The sequence below is a fragment of the Lissotriton helveticus genome, chromosome 11 (assembly GCF_964261635.1).
Source record: "Lissotriton helveticus chromosome 11, aLisHel1.1, whole genome shotgun sequence".
NCBI lineage: Eukaryota > Metazoa > Chordata > Amphibia > Caudata > Salamandridae > Lissotriton > Lissotriton helveticus.
This window is the reverse complement of record NC_136072.1, coordinates 911,605,563-911,629,158: the sequence shown is the minus strand read 5'-3', so window position 1 is coordinate 911,629,158 and position 23,596 is coordinate 911,605,563. Positions and strand designations below refer to the sequence as shown.

The 23,596-nt window shown below is 44.8% G+C and overlaps 1 protein-coding gene across 1 annotated transcript in view; it reads right to left on the bottom strand.

Moving 5' to 3' along the window:
- Positions 1-23,596, bottom strand: part of RASAL1 (RAS protein activator like 1) — a 780,163-nt gene that overhangs the window by 162,826 nt on the left and 593,741 nt on the right. The window contains exons 11-13 of the mRNA XM_078667168.1: positions 13,403-13,467; positions 3,136-3,248; positions 749-941 (exon numbers count right to left, since the gene is read on the bottom strand). Of these exons, the coding sequence (XP_078523294.1) occupies positions 749-941; positions 3,136-3,248; positions 13,403-13,467 (371 nt within the window). The remainder of the gene's footprint in view (positions 1-748; positions 942-3,135; positions 3,249-13,402; positions 13,468-23,596) is intronic.

Sequence of the window (23,596 nt, the reverse complement as noted above, 5' to 3'; positions counted from 1 at the left end):
GAGGTGTTGATGATAGCGGTGAGCGTGGGGGAGATGATGGTTCTTCCAAGGTTGTATATAAAGTGAGGTCATAGGTCTGGGAGGGTCTTCTGATTGGATGGTGTTCATTAGAGCTGTGGTATTTTCATTCGAAAGGGGCTTCCAGTTGCTTTACTGCTGTTTGGTGATGAAAGAGGTGTCCAGCTGGTCAGGGTAGTTCGTAGTGGTATGCTTTTGGTTAGATTTTTGAGTGTTGCCGTTTGGCATAGATACCTCCCTTTGGCAAAGGCAGCTGCTGTTAGAAACATCAGATCTCTACCTAGCATAACTACCACCAGTGTAAGAAGAAGGGTGTTAGAAGGGTGATGGAAGAAACAGCTGCAGTTTAGGGGTCTTAGGCCTACCACTGGCTTAGTTAATACCTGTGGCATGGTAATAATTAAATACATCTGTCTTGCCCCACAGTGCAGCTTGAGACCATGATAGAAGAAACTGAGGGTGGATAATCAAAGTCCATCCCCTGATCGGAACACTCCTTGGAGTTAGAAAAGTACAGACTATAGAAAGAGCCTGTGAAATCATCACATTATATCCCAGCCTATTACAGACTTCCTTTCCAGCTTTCTTCACAACTCTCCTCTTTTTATTAAACCTCTCTCCCTGTTCTCCTCCCGCTCCTTCCTTTAACCTCTTTAGATTCTTCAATCAGAGCATCCTTTACTTCTCTTGGATACAACACCCTCTTGTCATACCACTCTCTCATTCTTACCTCATTGGCCGGATCTGGAAACTGGTCTTCAACACGTTTGTGCAGCTGCTTGAAGGCCACCCTCATGATTGGTGGACACTGCTCCACGGAGTTTATGATGGCGTCCATGATGTCGCTCAGATACCCTTTTAGGAGCTCCAGACTGCTCTCCCTTATGTGATTCTCTGACAGAGAACTCTTGAATGAAATCTTCCTGGGAAATGAGATACGAGAAAGAGCTTTACCAACAAGCTGTTTCAAACTTTAAGATCCTAACCTCCGAAGTGAATGCTGCTTCCGGCTACAATAAAGCAACCAACACTCCAAGCCTGAAGAGTGTGTCCTCCCATGGGCTTAAACAGGTAACCAATATTGGAACATTTGTATACACTTACCTTCCTAAGGTCTAATCCTACTGATTGCAGCAAAGCAAACAGTGCTCCCAAACTTTAAGGACATCCAAAAAAGTCAGGAAGATGCAGCTCTTCTAGGCAGATAGCCAACAGAGGCACAGTAGCACTTTTAAATTTACTTATTTCTTACCACGTGAACAAATGCCAGGACTAAACCTAGCTTCTAATCTACAACCACACATTCCTAAAAAACACAAATACAGCAATGGGGCTAACTAAAGATCAGATTTGTTTAAACTGAGCTCCTCTTTTCCTGATACCATTGTTATTAAATCTTAGGCAAATGTTGAATGCAAACCATCTGCATGGAAGGCACTTAGGCTCTATTGAACTGCAATGTAATAAGTGAAATTATGTACAAATGTTCAGTCTCATTCTTCCTGTGACGTGTGTCTTTACTTTTTCTGCTTGTATGTTTGTTATGTATGATAACTCAACAAAAGCTACTTAAAAAATGGATGACAAAAGAGGATGTTGGATGCTTTTGCCATATATTCATGAAAAGGCAAGGCGCCACAAGCTGGAGCTGCATCCAAATGTTTCCAGAACATTAATTTTATTTTGAAAAAGGTGACTGTGCTAGGGAAAAACAGGAACAGGGCTAAGTGAAGTTTATGATCCAAGCCCCAAAAAACCTTCTGCCAGGCCTGCTAGGTGAGTCCTTAGGAATAATAACCTGAAGCTTTTGGTTGTAACTAAATTCAAGAAAAGTGCCCAGGGAAGCTTACTCACTCAGGTTGGTAGGAGTTTGTATCTGGAATCAAGGTCTGATCATTATTAAAGAAGTCTGGCCCAGGCTTCACAAAAATGGTTTGAAGGCCGGTTAGGTGAGACACTAGATCTAATAATCTTTGATTTCTGGTAGTTCCTCATTTTAAAAGAAGTAACTTGGGAGATTGATTCCTTCACCTGTTAGGCATTCATCTCTGGGATCAACTTCTGTTCGATATTAAAAAAACACACAAAGGACCTGGTGTTATTTTTTTTTTTTTTACTGAAAAATGTACTATTCCACAGGGATATAATATCTAAGGGTAATCATTGCAAGGAGATATTCATCATATGGTAGAAGACGCGGATCCTTGGCGTTCCGAATTAGTAACTGCAACGGCTTAGGAGCCGAGCATTAATGAACCACCCTGGATATAGGAGGGAACAGTTCAAACGTGGGAAACATACTGAACAGTACAGCGTGATTGCAATTCCTTACAGTAATAGGAAATCGAATAGTAAAAATGAGCACTGATGAAGTCCGCTGAAGCTGGACGAAACGCGTTGGCTGCTGGGCTGTTTTTTATTACAAAAGAAGAATAAAGAAACTTAACCATAACAAACGTTGGATGGACCCAATTACTTTTGAATCTGAGCTTGATGGTGCAAACCACAGTTGTGACGAATCTAACTTTGGTCTTGGAGACTGCTCTCTGGAGACAGCAGGAGCGGTGAAGGTGCACACCATTGGAGTATAATACTCCAAGTATTAGACTCTCTGTGGGGGACTTTTGTTTTTTCCTTAGGGGGAGGTGCGTCACAGGAACACAGTAGTGTGTATGTATAGGCTTGCTGTTTCACTTTGGTGTTGTATTACAAAGAGAAAGGTAATCTCTCTAGTGATGGAATTTGAAAATGCCACAGATTAGAATAGAACACTGTTCACAAAGTGTCTTCCTGGACTCAACAGCTTAGGTCATGAGCAGCTCACCTTGCGAGTTTAGATAAACCATATTTCAGTAGTAGTTGCGGGCTGACCCTTAGACACCAAAGAAACATTAACAGTCTTTCTAACCTCACCAAAACACTAACTAAGATGTCAAAGGAGTGTGTACTTACCCACTGACCTTACCAAATTAGGTACTCACCTTTTCATTTAAGGGGATTTCTAACAGCTCTCAGACTTTAAGGGTTAAGCCACTTACCATCTGGCGGGACAGGTTTGGAAAAGGCAGCTACTGACCACTGATCTCCCAAGCTCATGCACTAATGCTTTAAGCTCACCTGGTGCGGGTCTGGTCGATTTTGCATGGATCCAGCTCAATATACTTCTTCTCATCAAAGATTCGATTCACTATTGACTTCAAGACTTCGTGGAGGTAGGGCATAGCAACAACCTAAAGGGAGAGGGAGAGAGGGAGCTGAGGGAGGAAGAAAGTGTGTGATACAGACCCTCCTCACACACCAAGGCTACATCAATTAGTGGATACATCTTTTTTTGCACTCCGAGCCTGTGACCAATAGCTGGAAAAGACCTTCCTCCCATGTTGAGCTCACGCACAGAGGGCACAAACCCCTAGACAAAAGACTGCATGAGTAATCAGATAGACACTTCTCACACACCCAGCCTTCACTTGCACACAAGTGGAGACTCTGTTCACACTCCAAGCCTGTAACCATTAGCAGTTACATACCTTCTTTAGGCATTAAGCCTGCACCTAGCAGCAATTAGAGACCTTCCTCATATACCAAGCCCAACACACCAGCTCCAGCTGATACAGTCCCTCCACACAATATGACTGAGCCCATAAGCCAATACGTAGGCCTTCTTTGTGTGCTGTCTTTTTTTTTACTTTGGTGTCTTTTTCTCTTTTAATGTGTTATGTTAGTTTACTGCAGCCTTCTTCAATTAAAAGCGCCGGGACACTCTTTTTGAGTAGCCGTGCGCTCTACAAAAAACCATTTAACATAACATAACATAACATAACATAACATAACCTCCTTGCCCAACATGCACAACATGCTTGCATACATGCCGATAACTGAAGCTCACAAGTTTACGGACAATTGCTAGAGTAACTAGAGGCTTTTCTCGCCCGTCTTGCAATCTTTTAGGCTATGCTGTTTTTATAGTTGCTGTAAGAGGTAGAATCTTTATTTTTGTTTTAAATATTAACTTACGTATTTTGGGCAGTTTTTGGGGGTGATCTTCCTCTTCCCATACGCTCCTATTATCATACGTTGCTTAGTCCTTTGCTGTTCTCCTAAGTGCGGGCCCGTCCGTGCGAGTGGACCCGCTGTCTCGGGAGTTAGCGCTCTAGCTTTTCCAGCCTGGCGGGGCATAAGAACTGACGATGGCGCGAACGCGCTCCATTAACTGAAGCTCACAAGTTTACGGACGATTGCTAGAGTAACTAGAGGCTTTTCTCGCCCGTCTTGCAATCTTTTAGGCTATGCTGTTTTTATAGTTGCTGTAAGAGGTAGAATCTTTATTTTTGTTTTAAATATTAACTTACGTATTTTGGGCAGTTTTTGGGGGTGACCTTCCTCTTCCCATACGCTCATATTTTCATATGTTGCTTAGTCCTTTGCTGTTCTCCTGAGTGCAAGCGGACCCGCTGTCTCGGGAGTTAGCGCTCCAGCTTTTCCAGCCTGGCGGGGCATAAGAACTGATGATGGCACGTATGTGCAGCGGATGTGCACAGCGGGCGCGCCGATGGCGTGCCGAAGGCAAGCCCGTCTGCACCCGTCCGCGCCAAGGACGCGCCTAGTGCCAGTAATGTTGTCGCTCCCATTGGAATACTTGGAGATGCAGCAGGTGGGCCCAATATAAGGTACAGTGGAGCCGAGCTACGTGAATTAGGGGTGCAGGGCAAAGGTATGGGGATCATTAGATTTCAGGCAACAGCCACCCCGACCTCAGATTTTGTATGTAGAGACCTGCTGCCATGTGGGCTTCTGAACGTAAGATCTCTGCCTAAACATGGTGTGGAAATTCAGCTACTGCTGGAACACCATGGCCTGGAGATTTTGTTTTTCACAGATACTTGGACTCGCCCGGACTGTGAGGTTGATTCGGGTGTGGCTTGTCCTCCTGGTTACAAATTCTGTCACAAGCCAAGACATAGTGGGAGAGGGGGGGGGGTATTCGGGTTATTTTTAAGGACTCCTGGGACCTGGTTACCGTCGATATCGAGGACTGTGAAGGAATGGAACTCTTAGGGTTTGCCATTAAAGATGTCCATGCGCACGTACTTACAGGGATTATATGTTATAGGCCCCCTGGGGTTTGCACAGGTCTGCTACAGCAGTCACTTTTAGAGACCATCACAAACATGGTTGCTGTTCATCAGAGAGTGAATATATTAGGGGATTTTAACCTCTGGATGAATGGCCCCCTCAATTCAGGCTATCTTAATATTCTCCAGTCGTGTGAGGGCCTTGACCTTTTTCAGCAGGTGACTGAAGCAACTCACAAGGGAGGCCATATACTCGATTTGATTTTCTCGGAAGAGCGTCTTCTTACTATCACTGAACTCTTACCTTTGGTTTGGTCGGACCATTTTTTAATTAAATTTACAGTGGACCTGGCCAAAAAGAACCCTCGTTTGAGTGGGGTTAGTAAGAATTATGTTGGTCGTGACTGGAAGGGGCTCTTACGCAAGCGAGGCTTAGTTCCTCTGTTTGTGGTAGATAATTGCTTTTTAGCCACCAATCCAGTAGGCAAGAACTATTCCGCTCTCTGCGAAAAGATCATGGCAGATTTGGATGTGGTGGCCCCGTTGAAAATGCATAGAACCAGAGGTAGGCCGTCGGAGCCGGGGTTCAATGACATTTTAAAAACTATGAAATTGGACTGCAGGCAGGCAGAGAAAAAATGGAGAAGGGACTACGCTGACTTGGATAAACAAATATGGAAATCCAAGATTACATGTTATAAAAAGGAGATATCCAGGGTTAAGGCAGAATATTTTTCAAATATGATCCTAAATACCCCTAATGCTTCTAAAAGCATTTTTAACATTCTAAAGAATCTTACCATCCCGGAATGTACAAAAAAGCAGATACCTCCCTCCCAGGATCTATGTCAATCAATCAATCAATCAGGTTATTTGTAGAGCGCACTACTCACCCGTAGGGTCTCAAGGCGCTGGGAGGGGGGGGGGGCCGCTACTGCTCGAACAGCCAGGTCTTGAGCTTCTTCCTGAAGGAGAGGTGGTCTTGGGTCAGGCGCAGATTGGTCGGAAGTGAGTTCCAGGTCTTGGCGGCCAGGTAGGAGAAGGATCTTCCTCCTGTTGTCGCTCTTCGGATGCGGGGGACGGCGGCGAGGGCGTGGTTGGTTGATCTGAGGAGGCGCTTGGGAGTGTAGAAGTTGATCCGGTTGTTGAGGTAGCTCGGGCCTTGGTCGTGTAGGGCTTTGTGCGCGTGGGTGAGGAGCCGGAAGGTGATTCTCTTGTTGACCGGGAGCCAGTGCAGATCTCTCAGGTGTCCGGAGATGTGGCTGCGTCGGGGGATGTCGAGGATGAGTCTCGCCGAGGCGTTCTGGATCCGCTGGAGTCTCTTCTGGAGTTTGGCAGTGGTTCCGGCGTAGAGGGCGTTGCCGTAGTCCAGTCGGCTGGTGACGAGGGCTTGGGTGACCGTCTTCCTCGTCTCGGTGGGGATCCACCGGAAGATCTTACGTAGCATGCGCAGGATGTTGAAGCATGACGAGGAGACGGCGTTGACTTGTCTGGTCATGGAGAGGGAGGAGTCCAGGATGAAGCCCAGGTTGCGTGCGTGGTCCGTCGGTTTGGGTGCGGTGCCCAGGGCGGGAGGCCACCAGGAGTCGTCCCAGGCGGAGGGTGAAGAGCCCAGGATGAGGACCTCCGTCTTGTCCGAGTTCAGTTTCAGGCGGCTGGTCGTCATCCATTCGGCTACGTCTCTCATCCCTTCGTGCAGGTTGGCTCTGGCGGTGGCGGGGTCGTTGGTCAGGGAGAGGATCAGCTGGGTGTCGTCAGCGTAGGAGATGATGTTGAGGTTGTGTTGGCGTGCGATGGTCGCGAGGGGGCTCATGTAGACGTTGAAGAGGGTGGGGCTCAGTGAGGATCCTTGAGGGACGCCGCAGATGGCTTTGGTGGCCTCTGACTTGTACGGTGGTAGGCGGACTCTCTGTGTTCTTCCGTCGAGGAAGGAGATGATCCATTCCAGTGCTTTCTCCTGGATTCCGACGTTGCTGAGGCGCTGCACCAGGGTGCGATGGCAGACAGTGTCGAAAGCCGCGGAGAGGTCTAGGAGGATGAGGGCCGCTGTTTCTCCGTTGTCCATCAGGGCTCGGATGTCATCGGTGGCAGCGATGAGGGCGGTCTCGGTGCTGTGGTTCGCCCGGAAGCCGGACTGTGAGGGGTCGAGGGATCCATTCGTCTCGAGGAAGGCGGCCAGCTGTTTGTTGACGGTCTTCTCGATGACTTTGGCCGGGAACGGGAGGAGCGAGATGGGACGGTAGTTCTTGAGGTCGGTGGGGTCTGCTGTGGGTTTCTTGAGGAGAGCGCTGAGTTCGGCGTGCTTCCAGCTCTCAGGGAAGGTGGCGGAGTCGAAGGAGGTGTTGATGATGTCCCGCAGGTGGGGTGCGAGGACAGCGTCGGCTTTGTTGAAGACGTGGTGAGGGCAGGGGTCAGTCGGAGATCCGGGATGGATGGAGTTCATGGTGCGGATGGTGTCTTCGGTGCTGATCGGGGTCCAGGTGCGGAGGGTGGTGGTGGGTGGCGTCGTTGCGGTTGTGGCTTGCGTTGGTTGGTTGTTGAAGCTGTTGTGTATGTCCGTGATCTTGTTGTGGAAGTAGGACGCGAGGGAGTTGCAGAGGTCTTGCGACGGGGTGATGTCGTTGTTTCCGGCGTTGGGGTTGGAGAGCTCTTTCACGATGTTGAAGAGTTCCTTGCAGTTGTGTGCGTTGTTGTCCAGCCGGTCCTTGTATGCATTTTTCTTGGTGGCGCGGATCAGTTGGTGGTGTTTCCGGGTGGCGAGCTTGAGGGTGGTCATGTTGTCCGTCGTTGGTTCCCTTCTCCAGGCTTTCTCGAGGGCTCGACAGTTCTTCTTGGAGCACTTGAGTTCGTCGGTGAACCATGGTGTTTTTCTGCTGCAGGATCTGCTGGGTGGGGTTCTCAGAGGGGCGAGTTCGTCCGCGCAGTCGTTGATCCATTTCGTGAGGTTGTCGGCGGCCTGGCTGGGGTTCGCTGAGTTGGCGGGTGGGTGCTGGCTCAGAGAGGCGGTGAGCTGGTCGGCTGTGATCTTGTTCCAGCTTCTTCGAGCAACCTGTTGCTGGAGGTGGTGGATCGTCGTTCTTCTGAAGGTGAAGTGGACGCAGCTGTGGTCCGTCCAGTGGAGTCCTGTTGCGTGGCTGAAGGTGACGTCTTTGCTGGATGAGAAGACGGCGTCGAGTGTGTGTCCGGCGAGGTGGGTGGGGGTGGTCACCAGTTGCTTGAGTCCGAGGTTGTCGAGGTTGTCGAGCAGGGTGATGGTGTTGCGGTCGTTGTTGTTCTCCAGGTGGAAGTTGAGGTCCCCCAGGAGGATGTAGTCGGCGGAGGGGAGAGCGTGCGGGCTGACGAAGTCGGCGATGTCCTCGCTGAATCGTGTGCGTGGTCCCGGGGGTCGGTAGATCAGGGTGCCTCTGAGGGTGGTCTTTGGGTTGGTGTGGATCTGGAAGTGCAGGTGTTCAGCGGTGGTGAGGGTGTCATCGGTGTTGGTAGTGATGCGGATGGTGTCTCTGTGGATGATGGCGATGCCTCCTCCGGTCTGGTTGTCGCGGTCCCTCCGGGTGATCTTGTAGCCCTCTGGGATGGCGATGGCGATGTCTGGGGCTGAGGAGGCGTTCATCCAGGTCTCGGTGATGAAGGCAACGTCGGGGGCGGTGGTGTCGAGCAGGTTCCAGAGTTCTACGGCGTGTCTGTGGACGGAGCGGGTGTTGAGCAGGATGCACTTGAGGTGGGTGCTGCTGGAGTTCGGCTTGGCGGGTGCAGGGAAGGTCCGGATGCAGGTGAACTTGCAGGCGAGGCAGCTGAAGGGTCCGTGGGTGTGCTTCGGGGCGGCTCGGTGACATCCTGGGATGTGGCCGGTGTTGAGTGCGATGAGGTTGGCGGCGCTGTAGGTTCGTCGGGTCGGCTTCCGTCGGTGGGGGCCAGGGGTCCTGGCGCTGGGCGCGGTCCAGGCGCGGACCTAGGACCTAGGTAACAACCTAGCCAATTTTTTTCACCTTAAGATCAAAGCTATTATTCATGAGCTAGGGGAGGGGAAGGAGCATCCGAGGTTTGTCAACTCTGATTTTGTGGATAACGGTAATATGGTAATATGGACAAAGAGGTAAAGAACACTTGTATTGACCTCTTTGATACCAATACTGATAATGTCTTAACCGGGTTCGGGCCTTTGACCATGGAGGAATTCTGTAAAATAGCAAAGGGCATTTCATCTGGTTCCCCTATAGATCCTGTTCCTTCTAAAATCTGGAAGGTCTTTGAGTCTGAGCTGTTTCCTATGCTTAAGCAAATTTGTAATCAGTCGCTTGACAGCGGTGTAGTGCCGTTGCAGTGGAAACAGGCTTTGGTAACCCCCCAGCTTAAAAAGGCCTCTCTGGATCCAGAATGTCCCAAAAATTACAGCCCAATCTCCCTTCTTCCCTTCCCGGCTAAGATCACGGAGAAGGTGGTTAGTAGGACCCTCTTCGACTATCTGGAGCGGCATAGATTGCTGGATGAGGTTCAGTTTGGCTTCCGGGCCGGCCAATGGTACAGAATCGGCACTGGTTACCGTGATGGATGAACTTCGTTCGCGGGCAGACAGGAGTCAGGCAGTGGTTCTTATTCTGCTTGACCTCTCTGCCGCGTTCGACGCGGTCAACCACGGAACTCTCCTGAGCAGGCTGGAGAAGGTGGGGCTGACGGGTCGCGCCTTGCAATGGCTCCACTTCTTTCTTACAGATCAGACGCAGGCTGTATCCCTTCCTCCTTACCGGTCTGAACAGATTAACATCACTCATGGGGTACCTCAGGGCTTGGCTATCAGCCCGATACTCTTCAATATTTATATGAAATCTTTGATTGCGGTCGTTAAAGTGCATAGGATCAACATCACAAACTATGCCGACGACACGCAGCTCATCCTCTCATTGGAGGGTGAGCAATCTACCTCTATTGAAGAGTTTCATTGTTGTCTGCGTAACACGGCCCAATGGCTGAAAGTTAACTCATTACAATTCAATGCCGGTAAGACGGAGATTCTTTTCTGCCCTGTTGATAGAATTCCCTCAGTGCTGCCTAGTAACTTCTGGCCTAGTGAAATGTCAATTGCAGTGAGACCAGTGGAGAAGGTTCGCAATTTGGGCATTATGTTCAACAACAAGTTAACCATGGAAGCCCAAGTCACTAAAACGGTGGGAAGTTGCTTGGCAATCACTAGATCGCTACGCAAAGTTCTTCCTTTATTACCACTCAAGTGAGGGCACTTGTTGTACAGAGTACAGTCTTGAGCAGACTGGACTACTGTAACGCCCTTTTGCTTGAATCTCCTAAGTCCCTGGTGGACAGACTGTCGAGAATCCAGTCCACCGCAGCTAAACTTGCTCTGGGATGGCCGAGGTGGTATTCGTCCTCCAGGGCCCTTGCAGAACTCCACTGGCTGCCGGTGGGACAGAGAATTAAGTTCAAGTCTCTCTATCTCGTGTTCAAAGCTCTGCATGGGATGGACCCAATCGCGCTACAGAGAAAGTTTGAGTGGTATGTCGCAGCCAGAAATCTTCGTTCTGCTTCAGCTAGATTGGTTAAGGTAGCTAGGTTTAGGAAAGCCAGAACCGGTGGCAGAACTTTCACGGTCGCTGTGGCTAAACTGTGGAATGGACTGCCTCTGGAAGTAAGACATATTAGTGAGCTTTTGCCTTTTGGAAAACGGTTAAAAACTCTGTTATTCCCCAAAGTTTAGTTGTTGCACTGCCCTTTACTAGTTGCCTGTACCTCCTTGTTCTCTGTTTTCTGCCGTGCACTTTGAGTTTCTCAGCGCCAGGATGCCGTCCGGTGATAGAGCGCTTTACAAATGTAATAAATAAATAAATAAATAAATAAACTTCGGCAGATACAGCAGTTGCTCACATACCAAGCTTGTGGCCAGCAGAGAAAACAGAAACTCATCAAATACCAAGTTTGTACCAGCGTATAAAGGTCCTCCTCACTCACCAGTCTTGCAACCATCATCAGATAGAGCAAGTAGGAAATCTGCCTTGTCTCTATGGTCACCCTGGATATTTTTGCCTCTTCTTGGTCCCTATTTTTTTTATGGTTTTAGAATTTAGTGCACTTTACTCCTCCTTACATGTATTAAAGTGCTTGTGCTCCCCCTTGAAACATGGTTGAATAGGCATATTGCTAATTGGTATATTGAACGTACCTATAAGACTCTAGTATATGGTACAAGATGTACACAGGGCCTGGAAGTTAAAGTCCTAATAGTGGAATGCAGCACCTAATATGCGATCCACTACAGTGGAGTACAAACATGGCTTCAGGCCTACCATTGTAGCCCGACTGTAACAGTGTAAAAACTGCAATTGGACATGTCCAATTAAATCCCTTTGACAGGTCAAAACCTCCCCTTTAAATATTAATAAGTCACCCCCGATGTAGGTCTTTTAGCTCACAAGGCAGGGCACATGGTATTTAAAATTAGATCATGTAGAAATTTAATGTTAACATGTCATTATAGTAACTAGCACTCAAGAGCTATTTTTCACTGTGGCAGGTCTATCTGTTCTATGTAGAAAACCAAAGTACATATCCATATCGTTATAATGTATCTTGTGAATGAGACTAGCTAGACTAACTATCTGTTATGTTTGTGCCACTCATTTCCCACTATTAGAACCAAATCATTTATGTAAATAGCGGACTAGTGGTGCAAATTAACATAAGAGGACCATCATTTTGACTGAATAATCTATTTTGCTTGTTTGTACTTTGCACTCTTGTACAAAATTTTATCTGGCTCTTACATTTTTAATTGTTCCTATCCGAAGTATTTTTATAACTTTTATAATCTCATGTACTGCTAATGGTTTCACTAAAATTTACATCTGTGGTTTTGTAATGTGAGTAATAGTTGACTTCCTTTTGATTTGATTTTATGGATTTATATGTAAATCTGAATAAAGTTTTATGACTGACCTACTGTCTGAACCTGAGAGGAGCCAGAAAAATTGGATCTGCTCCCTCTTGATCCCTGATCACAGAAGTGGACTCTAAGGTTCATAAGGCTGACTTTCTCTTCAAGCTATAGGGATACAACAAGCTACAATAGGTCATTCCTGCAAGTACCCAGATGACCAGTGGCTACTGGACCTGGACCAGACCCTGCTGTCAGCCTCTGCATGACACCCTGTGAGTTTCTACGTGCCTCCTTGAGGTCCTGTGAGTCTTCAGAAGTGTTCTCCTGTGGTGGATTGGTACATATGGGACTAATTCAGAAGGAAACATCTTTGACCAAGACATACCTGGTTGGTGTATCTGACCCGCATTCCATTGCAGCTAGACTCAAATTGCACCTAGGTCCTGGTCACCATGACCATTGACTATCATTGGCACTGTGTGCTTCTTTACGCTATTCCTACTTAAAACTTTCAAAATGCATATCTCTGTTATTACAATATACTCTATTTTTGCAATTAGTTTGGGATTTTTATTCTTTTGCATTTTAATTTTCCTATGGTTTTGGTACTGCATAAATACTTTGCAGATTGCCCTAAATTAAATCAGTCTGCTATATGCCATAACTACCAGGGTGTTGAGCTCAGGTTAATTTAGTGCCATTAAGGGTTTACTATGACATGGTTGTGATTATTCCTCGTGGTGGGTGGTCACCCATCACAATTAATAATCTAATTTCTCACAGAGCCCACTTCCCATGCTAAGCCCACTATCCTCAACTGACACAGATGCTCCTCACACATGAAGCCTGCAATCATTAGTACATTCAAAACCAACTAGTAGATGGCTTACCTGATTCAGATTTGGTTGGCAATTTTTAGAGGAAGTGCTAAAACTAGAGGATAACCCAACAATGAGATTTGCTCCAGCATTCTATCTCTATGGCGGGGTAAACAGGAAGTAAAAGTGACAAGAAGGTGGCACAGTAGGTGGAATGTTAGCATGGAGGACTCTCCCTGTAACATGGCCCAGACAATGAGGTGTGTAGGGAAAAAAGAGTTAGGGTTAAGGCAGGAGTAATAGGTCAATGTAAGCCTAATTTAACACATGTGAGAAAAGATTAACTGTTTATACTTCAACCTTTTTTATTTAACATACACATACATATTTATCACAATCTTAGTTCTTCTACTATTTTTTGCACTTTGCTTTTTTGGACTCTGTTATATGGAATCAAAAAGATATTACACACATCAAAATATACAGATCTCCTAGTGGACAAATGCTATAGATAATACAGTCCTCTAAACCACAGAATATGCATCGTAAGTGCAAGCAATCCTATTACACCAAGCCTGCACCCTTTTGCTGGACGAGGACCCCAAACTTACCTTCATGAACTGCTCCATGGATTTTGAGGCCAGAGAATTTGATCGAAAAAGAGTGTTGGGATCAGCTAAAAAAGAATAAGAAAGACATTTACAGATGTTTTGATACAAAACACAATTGAACAATGTGTTACATTTTCACCACATATTCACAAAGCTCCTTCATTGACCAGGTGGAACACACGATTTCTCTGTTCATTTACACTTTTTTTTTACTGGCAATTCAAATATTACAACAATACAGCACAAACACTGAATAAGTATCCTGGATCTACAATCATTAGCCCATACTGTACAGACAGTGATGGGGTTATGGTCGCACTTTCAGGAGGACTAGATGCCATAAGATAATAATAATACACATTTAAAATACAAGCTATAACCGTGTCAATGCTTGCTTAAGACTTGTCACAGAATGTGTGAAAAGCATCAGTTGCTGAGAAGGAGGGGGGTGGGGGTGGGGGGGGGGTGAAGAGGGCCAGGGAAGGGCAATCCATTCTGCCTATGCCTAGCAGGGTGCTGCTCATTTTCTTAACCAGGACTTGGCCCCATGGTGTTCCCCTACTCAAGGTCAACTGCAGTCCAAGGGGATATCCCATTCATCAACCACTTCCCTCCAGAGCAGTTCAATAATTCAATAGTTCTGTGACGGACACCCTTTGCGTTCTTCCTCTGTAGTGCCTTTTCCTCCGCCCGTGTCCAGCGCATGACATCAGTCACCCATCTTTCCACATTAGGTCCCCTGGGTGATGTCCAGTCCATGACTACTCATCACTTGGCTAGAGTCCCGGCCAAATTCACAAATCTGTTCCCTACCTTCTTGAGGCCCGGCCCAGTAAACAAATTGCAGGCGTATTAGCGAGTGATCTAGACAGGGTCGTAGTAAGACCCAAATGACCTCCCTATGGAATCCTGCGAGCCCAGGGCAAACTTAAGTCATGTGACCAAATTCAGCCTCCAGTGTCGTGCAGTGAGGGCACCCTCTAGACTCCCACCATAGATAGTCTGAATCCTATGCAGATTAAGGTACGTCCTGTGAGTGTAATTGAATTGTATGTATTTAAGATGAGTGTTGCAAGAAACTTTCAGGGTATATGAAATCACCTTCCCCCATTCAGTGTCAGTCATGTACCGGCCCAAGTCAGCAGTCCGGCGAGCACAAAGGGAGTCCAAAGATTTCCTAACCAGCCCATTTAGAGCCTTCTAGAACCACAAGACTAGGCAAGAGCCTGTTCCTAGTTTCAGGAGTAACTGAAAGACCGCATGTGTGTGAGGTTCCACTCCTGCATCTACACACACAAGTTTCCGTTGTGGTATACCACTACGCCAGCCATACATAATAAATCTTTTCAAAACCTTTATTTCCTAATCCACTATGTCAGCAGTTTTATTTGAATAAGTCCTTTTTTATGAAAGGCAATTACACTGATGTACCAATAAGAACCAGAACATCAACGCATCTTGGTGGATCTCTTAATGATTTGAAGAGCCTAGAAAATTAGAATGATTTTTCTGCTTCAACAACCCACAAGCCCCATAGATAAACACATATAGAGGAAATTCTGTGTATGGAAACTCATCTGACAGTTGTGTTAACTCTGAGGGAAGTTCCAGTTGACTAGATACAAAAGGTTCCTACTGGAATAAATTGAGTTTTGTACATGTCTTCAGATATACAATGTACTCAATTTGAAAAAGTAGATTCTATTTGCATCTTTAAATTTGTTGATGGTGTTTATGAGTGTCAGATAGTAAATATTTAACTTGAAAACATCTTTGTTTTTTCTTCTCAACACATATTATCTACTGTAAAATTGTATGCACCACAACTCGATCCAGTAAGCAGCCAATACACTAGAGTATTCAACAAGGAAATTACAGGACTACATTGTTCTTGCTCAGAGAAGTCTTTCTTCTTTAACCTCCCAGATAGGGGATAAAAGCCTGTTTATCTTTCTGTCGACCATTTGAAACAATCTAGCATTGTCCTACATACATTAAACTCTTTCACGCTTGATCTTTTGTTAGGATCTGCTGATTGCTGACTGCTGAAATGGTGGTCCATATTCCAGGAACACTGTTCAATGGAGTGTGCATATCTGTCAGCATGTGGGTTGCTGAATTGCTCAGTTTAAGAAAATTCAGAGAGGACGAGCATAGGCAAGAGGAAGACTGATTGAAAATAACAATAAAGGCAAAGTACTGAGGTACAGAACCGTAAATTGCTAGATGAGTATGACAAAGTTAATATTAAAAGATAATTATTTATTTTTAATTTTAAAATGTTAGACATAATTTATAATATAATTATATATATATAAAAATAAACATATAATATAAATATAAAAATAATTCAGATATAATAAAAGGAAATATTAAAATAACCTTTTTTTAAATATTATTTTACACTACATTAAATATAAAAATAGTGAAAACGTTGCATAAAATTACTATTCCCACTCCAGTGAGTAGAATAGTAGGGAAAGTGTTGTATAGCGGGTGGGTTAAAATTACTATTCTGACTCCAGTGAGTATAACAGTAGGGAAAGTGTTGGATAGCGGGAGTGTAAACATTACTATTCCCACTCCAGTGAGTGGAACAGTACGGAAAGTGTTGGATAGCAGGAGAATAAAAATTACTATTCCCACTCCAGTGAGTGGAACAGTAGGGAAAGTGTTGGATAGCAGGAGAGTAAAAAATACTATTCCCACTACAGTGAGTGAAACAGTAGGGAAAGTGTTGGATAGCGGGAGTGTAAAAGTTACTATTCCCACTCCAGTGAGTGAAACAGTAGGGAAAGTGTTGGATAGCGGGAGTGTAAACATTACTATTCCCACTCCAGTGAGTGGAACAGTACGGAAAGTGTTGAATAGCAGGAGAATAAAAATGACTATTGCCACTCCAGTGAGTGGAACAGTAGGGAAAGTGTTAGATAGCGGGTAGGTAAAAATTACTATTCCCACTGCAGTGAGTAAAACAGTAGGGAAAGTGTTGGATAGCGGGAATGTAAAAATTACTATTGCCACTCCAGTGAGTGGAACAGTAGAGACAGTGTTCGATAGCGGGTAGGTAAAAATTACTATTCCCACTACAGCAAGTGGAACTGTAGGGAAAGTGTCGGATAGCGGGTGGGTAAAAATTACTATTCTGACTCCAGCGAGTGGAACAGTAGGGAAAGTGTTGGATAGCAGGAGAGTAAAAATTACTATTCCCACTCCATTGAGTGGAACAGTAGGAAAAGTGTGGATAGCGGGGGTGTAAAAATTACTACTCCCACTCTAGTGAGTGGAACAGTAGGGAAAGTGTTGGATAGCGGGTGGGTAAAAATTACTATTCCCACTCCAGTGAGTGGAACAGTAGGGAAAGTGTTGGATAGCGGGTGGGTAAAAATTACTATTCCGAATCCAGAGAGTGTAACAGTAGAGAAAGTGTTGGATAGCATAGAGGAATAACTTAGTATACCCAATCCTGCAATATAATTAAAATTAATTAACAATTAATTAATTAATAAAAATGTATTTACCTCCCATCATTTTCCTCTGCAAACGTCACCTCCAATATTGTAAAATATTAATCAATTAACATAGTTAATTAGCAATTAATTAGCTAATGACAATTAACAATAAAAATAAAACCACCATATCTAAATTAATTCACACATTTAACACTATAAAATAACTTTTAATAAACATTATAAAGAAAACAAATTTGATTTAAAATTAAATTACTTCGCAGCCTACTCTCCTTATCAATGCTCAACCTGCTCCTATTTTTTTACACAATCAACATACTAACAAATTAATTATTAATAATTAATATCCAATGAATTACTAATTAATACTTTTTAACACAATTAACATAATTAAAATGAATTATTATGTGTTATTAATCAATTAGAAATTAATTAAAAGTAATTAATTAACATAATTAACCATATAAATTATTCAATATTAAATTATTAAATAAAAAAAATTATTAATTCATTTAAATTAAATTACTTCCCACCGTATTCCCCTATAAACCCACAACCTGCTACGGAATTAAATTACACAAAAATTTACATATGATTAATTCTAAATAAATATTAAAAAGTAGATTATAATTAAATTACTTCCCACCCTATTCCCCTACAAACCCACAACCCACTAAAGAAGTAAAATACGCAAAAATATATGTAACATAAAATAAATAACTTTAAAAAAATTAAAACATACATTACAAATATAATATATAATTTTAACACATATACTAGCATACATAACACTACATTTTTTTCCGATATTATAGAAAATGATATTTCTAAATTCGATATTATGGAAAACTATATTTCTTACCTCAAATTCGATATTATACACAACTATGGGGTAGGAGGAGGAGGGAACGTCCGCATGGGCTGCGGCGTTCCCTCCGTGCAGATTAGGATGTGACCGCCAGGGTGGCGGTCACATCCTCTATCTTTAACATTGCGGCGGGTGCAGCTTCAAGCTGCACCCGCCGCAATGTTAAAAATCCATGCATCGCATTTGCGTGCACAAAGCGGCAGGCACCGTGCGGTGCCTGCAGCTTTGTGCACGCAAATGCAGACGGGTACCATAGGTACCCCCCATGTGCACCCCCCCATGAGGTACCCCCCATGGGCCCCCGAAGTGAATGTCCGTACGCTTTTCCACAGCGGAAAAGTCGCTGTGGAAAAGCATATGAATTGCTCCATCCTAATATGGCTGGCGGTGTCTGATAAACACCGCCAGCCATGTTAGAGCTTTTCCGCCGCGGTCGGAAGGCGAACGCGGCAGAAAAGCTGCGGACAGATTTCAAGACCCACCGCCATCCTAATATGGCGGTGGGTCTTTTGAGGCTCCGCAGCGGTTTTCCCGCATCCTCCGGGCCGGCGGTGGCTTCCGCCGGCCCGGAGGATGCGGGAAAACCGCGATCCTAATCTACCCCTTAATTTTGGGAATTCAATATTCTGTCCTCTCGATATTTTTGATTCGATATTGTGTCCTCTCAATATTTAAAACTCAATATTTTGGGTGTTTACCAAGTTGGACAGTGGTGTTGTGAGCCCTGCATCAATCAGAAAGCGTGACTGACCCCAGGGGCTTGCTTTTTAGAAAATTCACTCCACTATCTGAGTTGGGATACGTTTTGGAATGACCACCAGACCAGACCTTCAATTAACTTAATCAAGAAGTAAAGAAACTTTCCTTATGTCAAAGCTAGTCACTGTTGCTAAAAGGACACATTCTCACTATGTAAATGCAACAAAAGCCAGACTTTCCGTAGTGAGCCGCTACCCGGCTTTTATAGGAAATAATTTGCCCTGATTAAATTGGGTATGGGAATAGTAACATCAGGGCAACCAGCCCCCACCCCACAACACATGCATGCATGCATCCGGCAAATAACACACTAGACACCAGTGTTAGTTGGGAAAAGCTGCTGCAGGTTTATTACATACAACGTTATGTAATCATAGTGGGTTGGCTTACGGGCGATCCAAGGGCAGGCCGCATTCTCGCCACCTGCCCGCATGATGAGCCAGGCAGCACCGTGGTGAACCACCTAAATGCTGCCCATTCTGGTACTGATTATACTCACGCCCCTTACGGGCGGCGCGTAGCTGGGCAAGCCCCCAGTTGCACAGGCCCACAACCGCCCGAAGGACTACTGGGGTGCCGACACAGGTTCCAGGAACCTCCCCTGAGGCCCCTGGTGTTAGGCTCTGGCACCCCTATGTGCCCGCTGAGGTACACTTCTGCACCTCTCTGCTTCCAGATCGCCCTATAACTCCGCCTGCAACGAAAAAATAAACATTAATAAGTTCTTACTGTCCCACCCATGCCGACACACAGTGTGAGCGGTCAGGAGGGAGATTGTGTGTCCCCACGAGGCCACCACGACGTGTCCGGTGCAGCAAAGAGGCAGGTAAAATGGCGAGGGGGACTTAAGTATCCCTTGCCCTGCCTGCTGCACCGGACGTGACATCACAGCCCCCATGCTCCTTTCGGGACTCCTCCTGCCCAGGGGAGGAGTAAGGTGAGAGGGGGGCGGGGGAAGCCCTCTGTAACGAGAGGGCTGCCCTCCTGAGTGGCCACCGGTGGTGGCCTCGGGCAGCCGTAATATACATTGATTTGCTTCGCAATTGAAAAGTTCCACTATGGGTTTAAAAATGAAACATTAACTCGTAATTTGAGTCTTTGTCATCAGCCAAACCGTCACCGGAAAAATTGGCTTTATCAGTATTAAATAATGTATTCAGTCAAGTGCTGCAGCTGTCTTACTTATCTTGAAGGGAATTTTCTAACTTTTGGTAGAACTTGATAAATGAACACAGATTGCAATGTTATTATTTTAAGTAACTAAACAAATTCTTTTTGACTTTGACAGTGCGATATGTTGGGTACTATCTAGCTTAGATCCCTGAATCATCGGATATTCATTGAGAAGTGGCGAGGCAAGATCACGCCCAGTTATTGAAGCACTATTTTATAATTGTTCAGTGTATTACATTTATCCAGGAAATTTAGCATTTGCCATAGAGGACCCCAACTACTTTGTGAATCAGTTACCAGCCCTTATTGGGAGTCATTAACTGATGTATGGTTTGCAACCAGAATTACAGTCGCAAACCATTGTTATATCAGGTTACTAAACGCAATTTGGAAGAGACACCAACAACACACCCCTTCCAAATAACCGTTCGTAAACCATTTTTAAATCAATTTACTGATTAGGCAACTCTTTTCCAAATCAGTAACTGTGTTTAGTAAACACAAAAATGATTTTTAGTGGTCGCAAACCCTCTGTTTCAGTGAATTTTAGTGTTTGCGACAGTTAAAATATTTTGTACATAAGGGCCTAATTTATCAACAGGATCTGTAATAAAATTATCAGCTATTGGAAGACTAGGAAAAAAGTTGAACTACACCAGCATGTGAAACCATTAGGCAAACAAATACTTGTAAGAGTTTATAATCTGTGAGTCTAACACGATGAAGATTGACACTAGATCAATAGGTTTAGAGCTTTTCTCATTAGTCTTCCAATTGCCAACCCTCTAGAATTTGTCAGGGATGTGGCTGGATTCTGCCTCTGTCCTTTCTTTCCTTTTTAGGTTTCGCCAGCAATGCAGATGTGCCATCAGCGATAGCTAATGTTATATTTTTAAAAAGCTTAAAACGGGTTTAGAGACAGCCCATTACTTACCAATATTTACCATTGGTTGGCTTCCCCTTCACTCTTATTTCCTTGGGTCTTACTAGTCAAGCCTCCTGCTTACTTTCTCTTGCAGTCTCCTCCAGGCTTCTGTCCCTGTAGTGGAGCATGGACCAAGCACAGCTTCCTGTTAGTGGTCAGTGTCCTTCCAGTGGATGTGCTCGTCTGAAGGTACTTTTTTTCTAGTTTTGGCTCTATAAGAGTGCATGGCACTGTATTGTCTCCGCCCCCCCCCTCCACCCACCCCACGGTCCATTTTAACTCCCACCCCTGTCTGTTTTCACCCCTAGCCCCCTGTCATCCATTTTCACCCCTCACATTTTCAACCCCACCCTCTGTCCATTTTATTCCCCTCCCCCGGTCCTCATGGCCCTCTATTAACCTACTGCGTAAAATGGCCCTTGTTAGGATCATCCAAGCTGATAACAGGTCAAAAAAAAGACCTGAACTGAAGTAGCGAATCAAGGAGAGAGCAATGATTATATTGCAAACATTCCTGATGGCGAGAGAGTCAATCAGCCAACAGGCGTTCTCCTGGACTGCTGCCCTATGGAAGGAATAGATGTGCTAGGCACTGATGTGCAGATACCCGCAACTATAATGTAGACAATATGGTCGATGGGCAATAGTCACTGTTATCAGATGAGTTCATTACAAAAGCCTTTAAAAGAAAAACACCCAGCATGAAACATGAGTGTTGCGGTGGGACCTAGAACCGTGTCTTACCACTACTCAGACTTGAAGTGTAAATGCAAATATTTGCTCATGCTGCTTTTACAATATTTATAAAAGCAGCACGGGGTTGGGAGTGGTTAAGCACCACAAAGGGCAATATGGCTGAAAGTTAATAAAAGCGCTGAGACGCAGCAAGAAGTGGCTGCGTCACAGGGTTTCTTTTTTACTTGAAGCCATGTTGTCCTCTTGTTGCCTAACCATCCCTCTCCTCCATGCAGTTTTTACACACATTGCAAAGCAGCATGAGCTGTTGTGCAAAATGTTGTAAAAGAAAAAAAAGCTCCCTGACGTGGTCAACACTGGTAGCGTCATATTGCATTTTAAAAAACTTAAATGCATGTTGTACAGCAGCTTGTGCTGCTGTGCAACAACCAAAAAAAATTGACACAACCAATAGATTTCACAGAGGCGAAACCTATTTGTATTGTCAATGCTTGTTTTCAATCCATGCACTGTCGCAGTAATAGGTCTGTGCTAGAGGTAGAGATGCAGCCAGCATTTTGTGACTGAAGTAGAGGAGCCATTTATATCCAATGTCCTGCTGCGGTTTAGCATGTAGATGGCCCCATGTCTGGCGGGCACGATTTGACAGATGGTCTATTTGCAAGCACTTCCCATTGGTCAGAACTTGGGAGTATTATACGACTAATTAACAGATAGCTGTGCCTCGCTTTTAGACAAAACCAGTTAGTCATCAGAGGCCTTCAGCTAGCCTTCAGACACCTCCATTTTGCTCTCAAACCCCATCTTTCCATAGTGAGACATGTTTGAAACCCATAATGGCCCTCAGTAGTCCCCAAACAGCCCTATAAACTATCATTTGACCTCCGATAACACACCGCCAGCTGGTCCTTCAGCACTTCCAGATGGACGCTCAGAGACCCCTGGCATGCTCTCTGACATCAACGGGGTATTTTTCAGATCAATTTGCTTTATAAAGTGATTAGCAATCCATTGGTTGCACCAGCAGTTCAAATCATGTGGGTATGTAATTTAACATGGCCTTCTATTATTTTTAAATATGTGTTTATACAGCATCCTTGCTTTCTTCTACCTCTCTGTACATTATTTCATAAATATATTATGACAGAATCTAATTCGACAGGGCAGGATTAGAATATAAAAGATGCAAACTTCTCATAATTTTATGCAGAGCTGGCCCTCGGGTCAGACGGACTTCTTATGCTTAGATATTACACGCAGAAGTTGTAAGAGCAGGCAGCAGGCATAGCTGCAAGGCTGCAGCAGTCTTACAGACACTGGCCGCAGACAGCAGTATTTATGACAAGGTATTAAATAGCTTTATTAGGCTGCATGATGGAATGCCTCCACATGAATCGTGAATCATGAAACAACAGTCACAGCACAAGAGCGCCAAGGAAATGGCACCAGCAAAGCGCGCGCCCATGAATTACCATTCAAATAGCAGATTTTGATATATGATGTCATTATTTCGTCCCCACGCATCGGCTTGACATTTATTGAAAAACAGAAATATTGGTCAAAGCTTTGATTTTACGCGAAATAAACTAAATTCCTCAGACAGCAGCTTGCATTTTTTTTTTTTTATTATTAAAGAACGCCTTTGCTCGCCCTTTTAGCAGTTTCATTTGTAGTAAATCTAAGAGGCTGGTCCCCAAATGTCGGTTTGTCATTTTCATCAAGTACTTACATCTTCTGGTACTCCACAAGTACAGAACCTGCCTCGCGCACCAATGTATCTGAAACACATGCAAGGGATGCCCATTCTATGTCTACAGTGGGCATCACAATTGGGGTTGCCCACCACATGCATAGATGACCACCCATCGGTGGACATAAGTGGGCACCATATGTGAGCAGCACTATGCCTCCAAACGCCAAAAATATTACGAGGATGCTAATAGTATGCTATTGGGGGGGGGGGGGGCGATTATGCCTTGCCCATCATGCTGCTAATAATTGTCCCGATAGAATGCCCACAGTGTGCGAATGAGGGCTCCGAATGCCCACAGTATGCCAAGATAGGTTGCCTTTTGTTAGGACCTCTATAACGCTAATAAGGCCCAAGTTATCTCAAAAATTAGTCTTATGCCAGGACCACTGCCATGCCTAGAATACCTGCACTATGCCAAAGAGGAGCACCTGATACCAGGGCCATCATAATGCACAGAAAGATCACAACGCTTTATAAGCGTCGCAGCCACTTCAATCTCCCAATTTCCCTCTCATATTCACCTATTTTTCATTTGGTCACATCTCTCCTT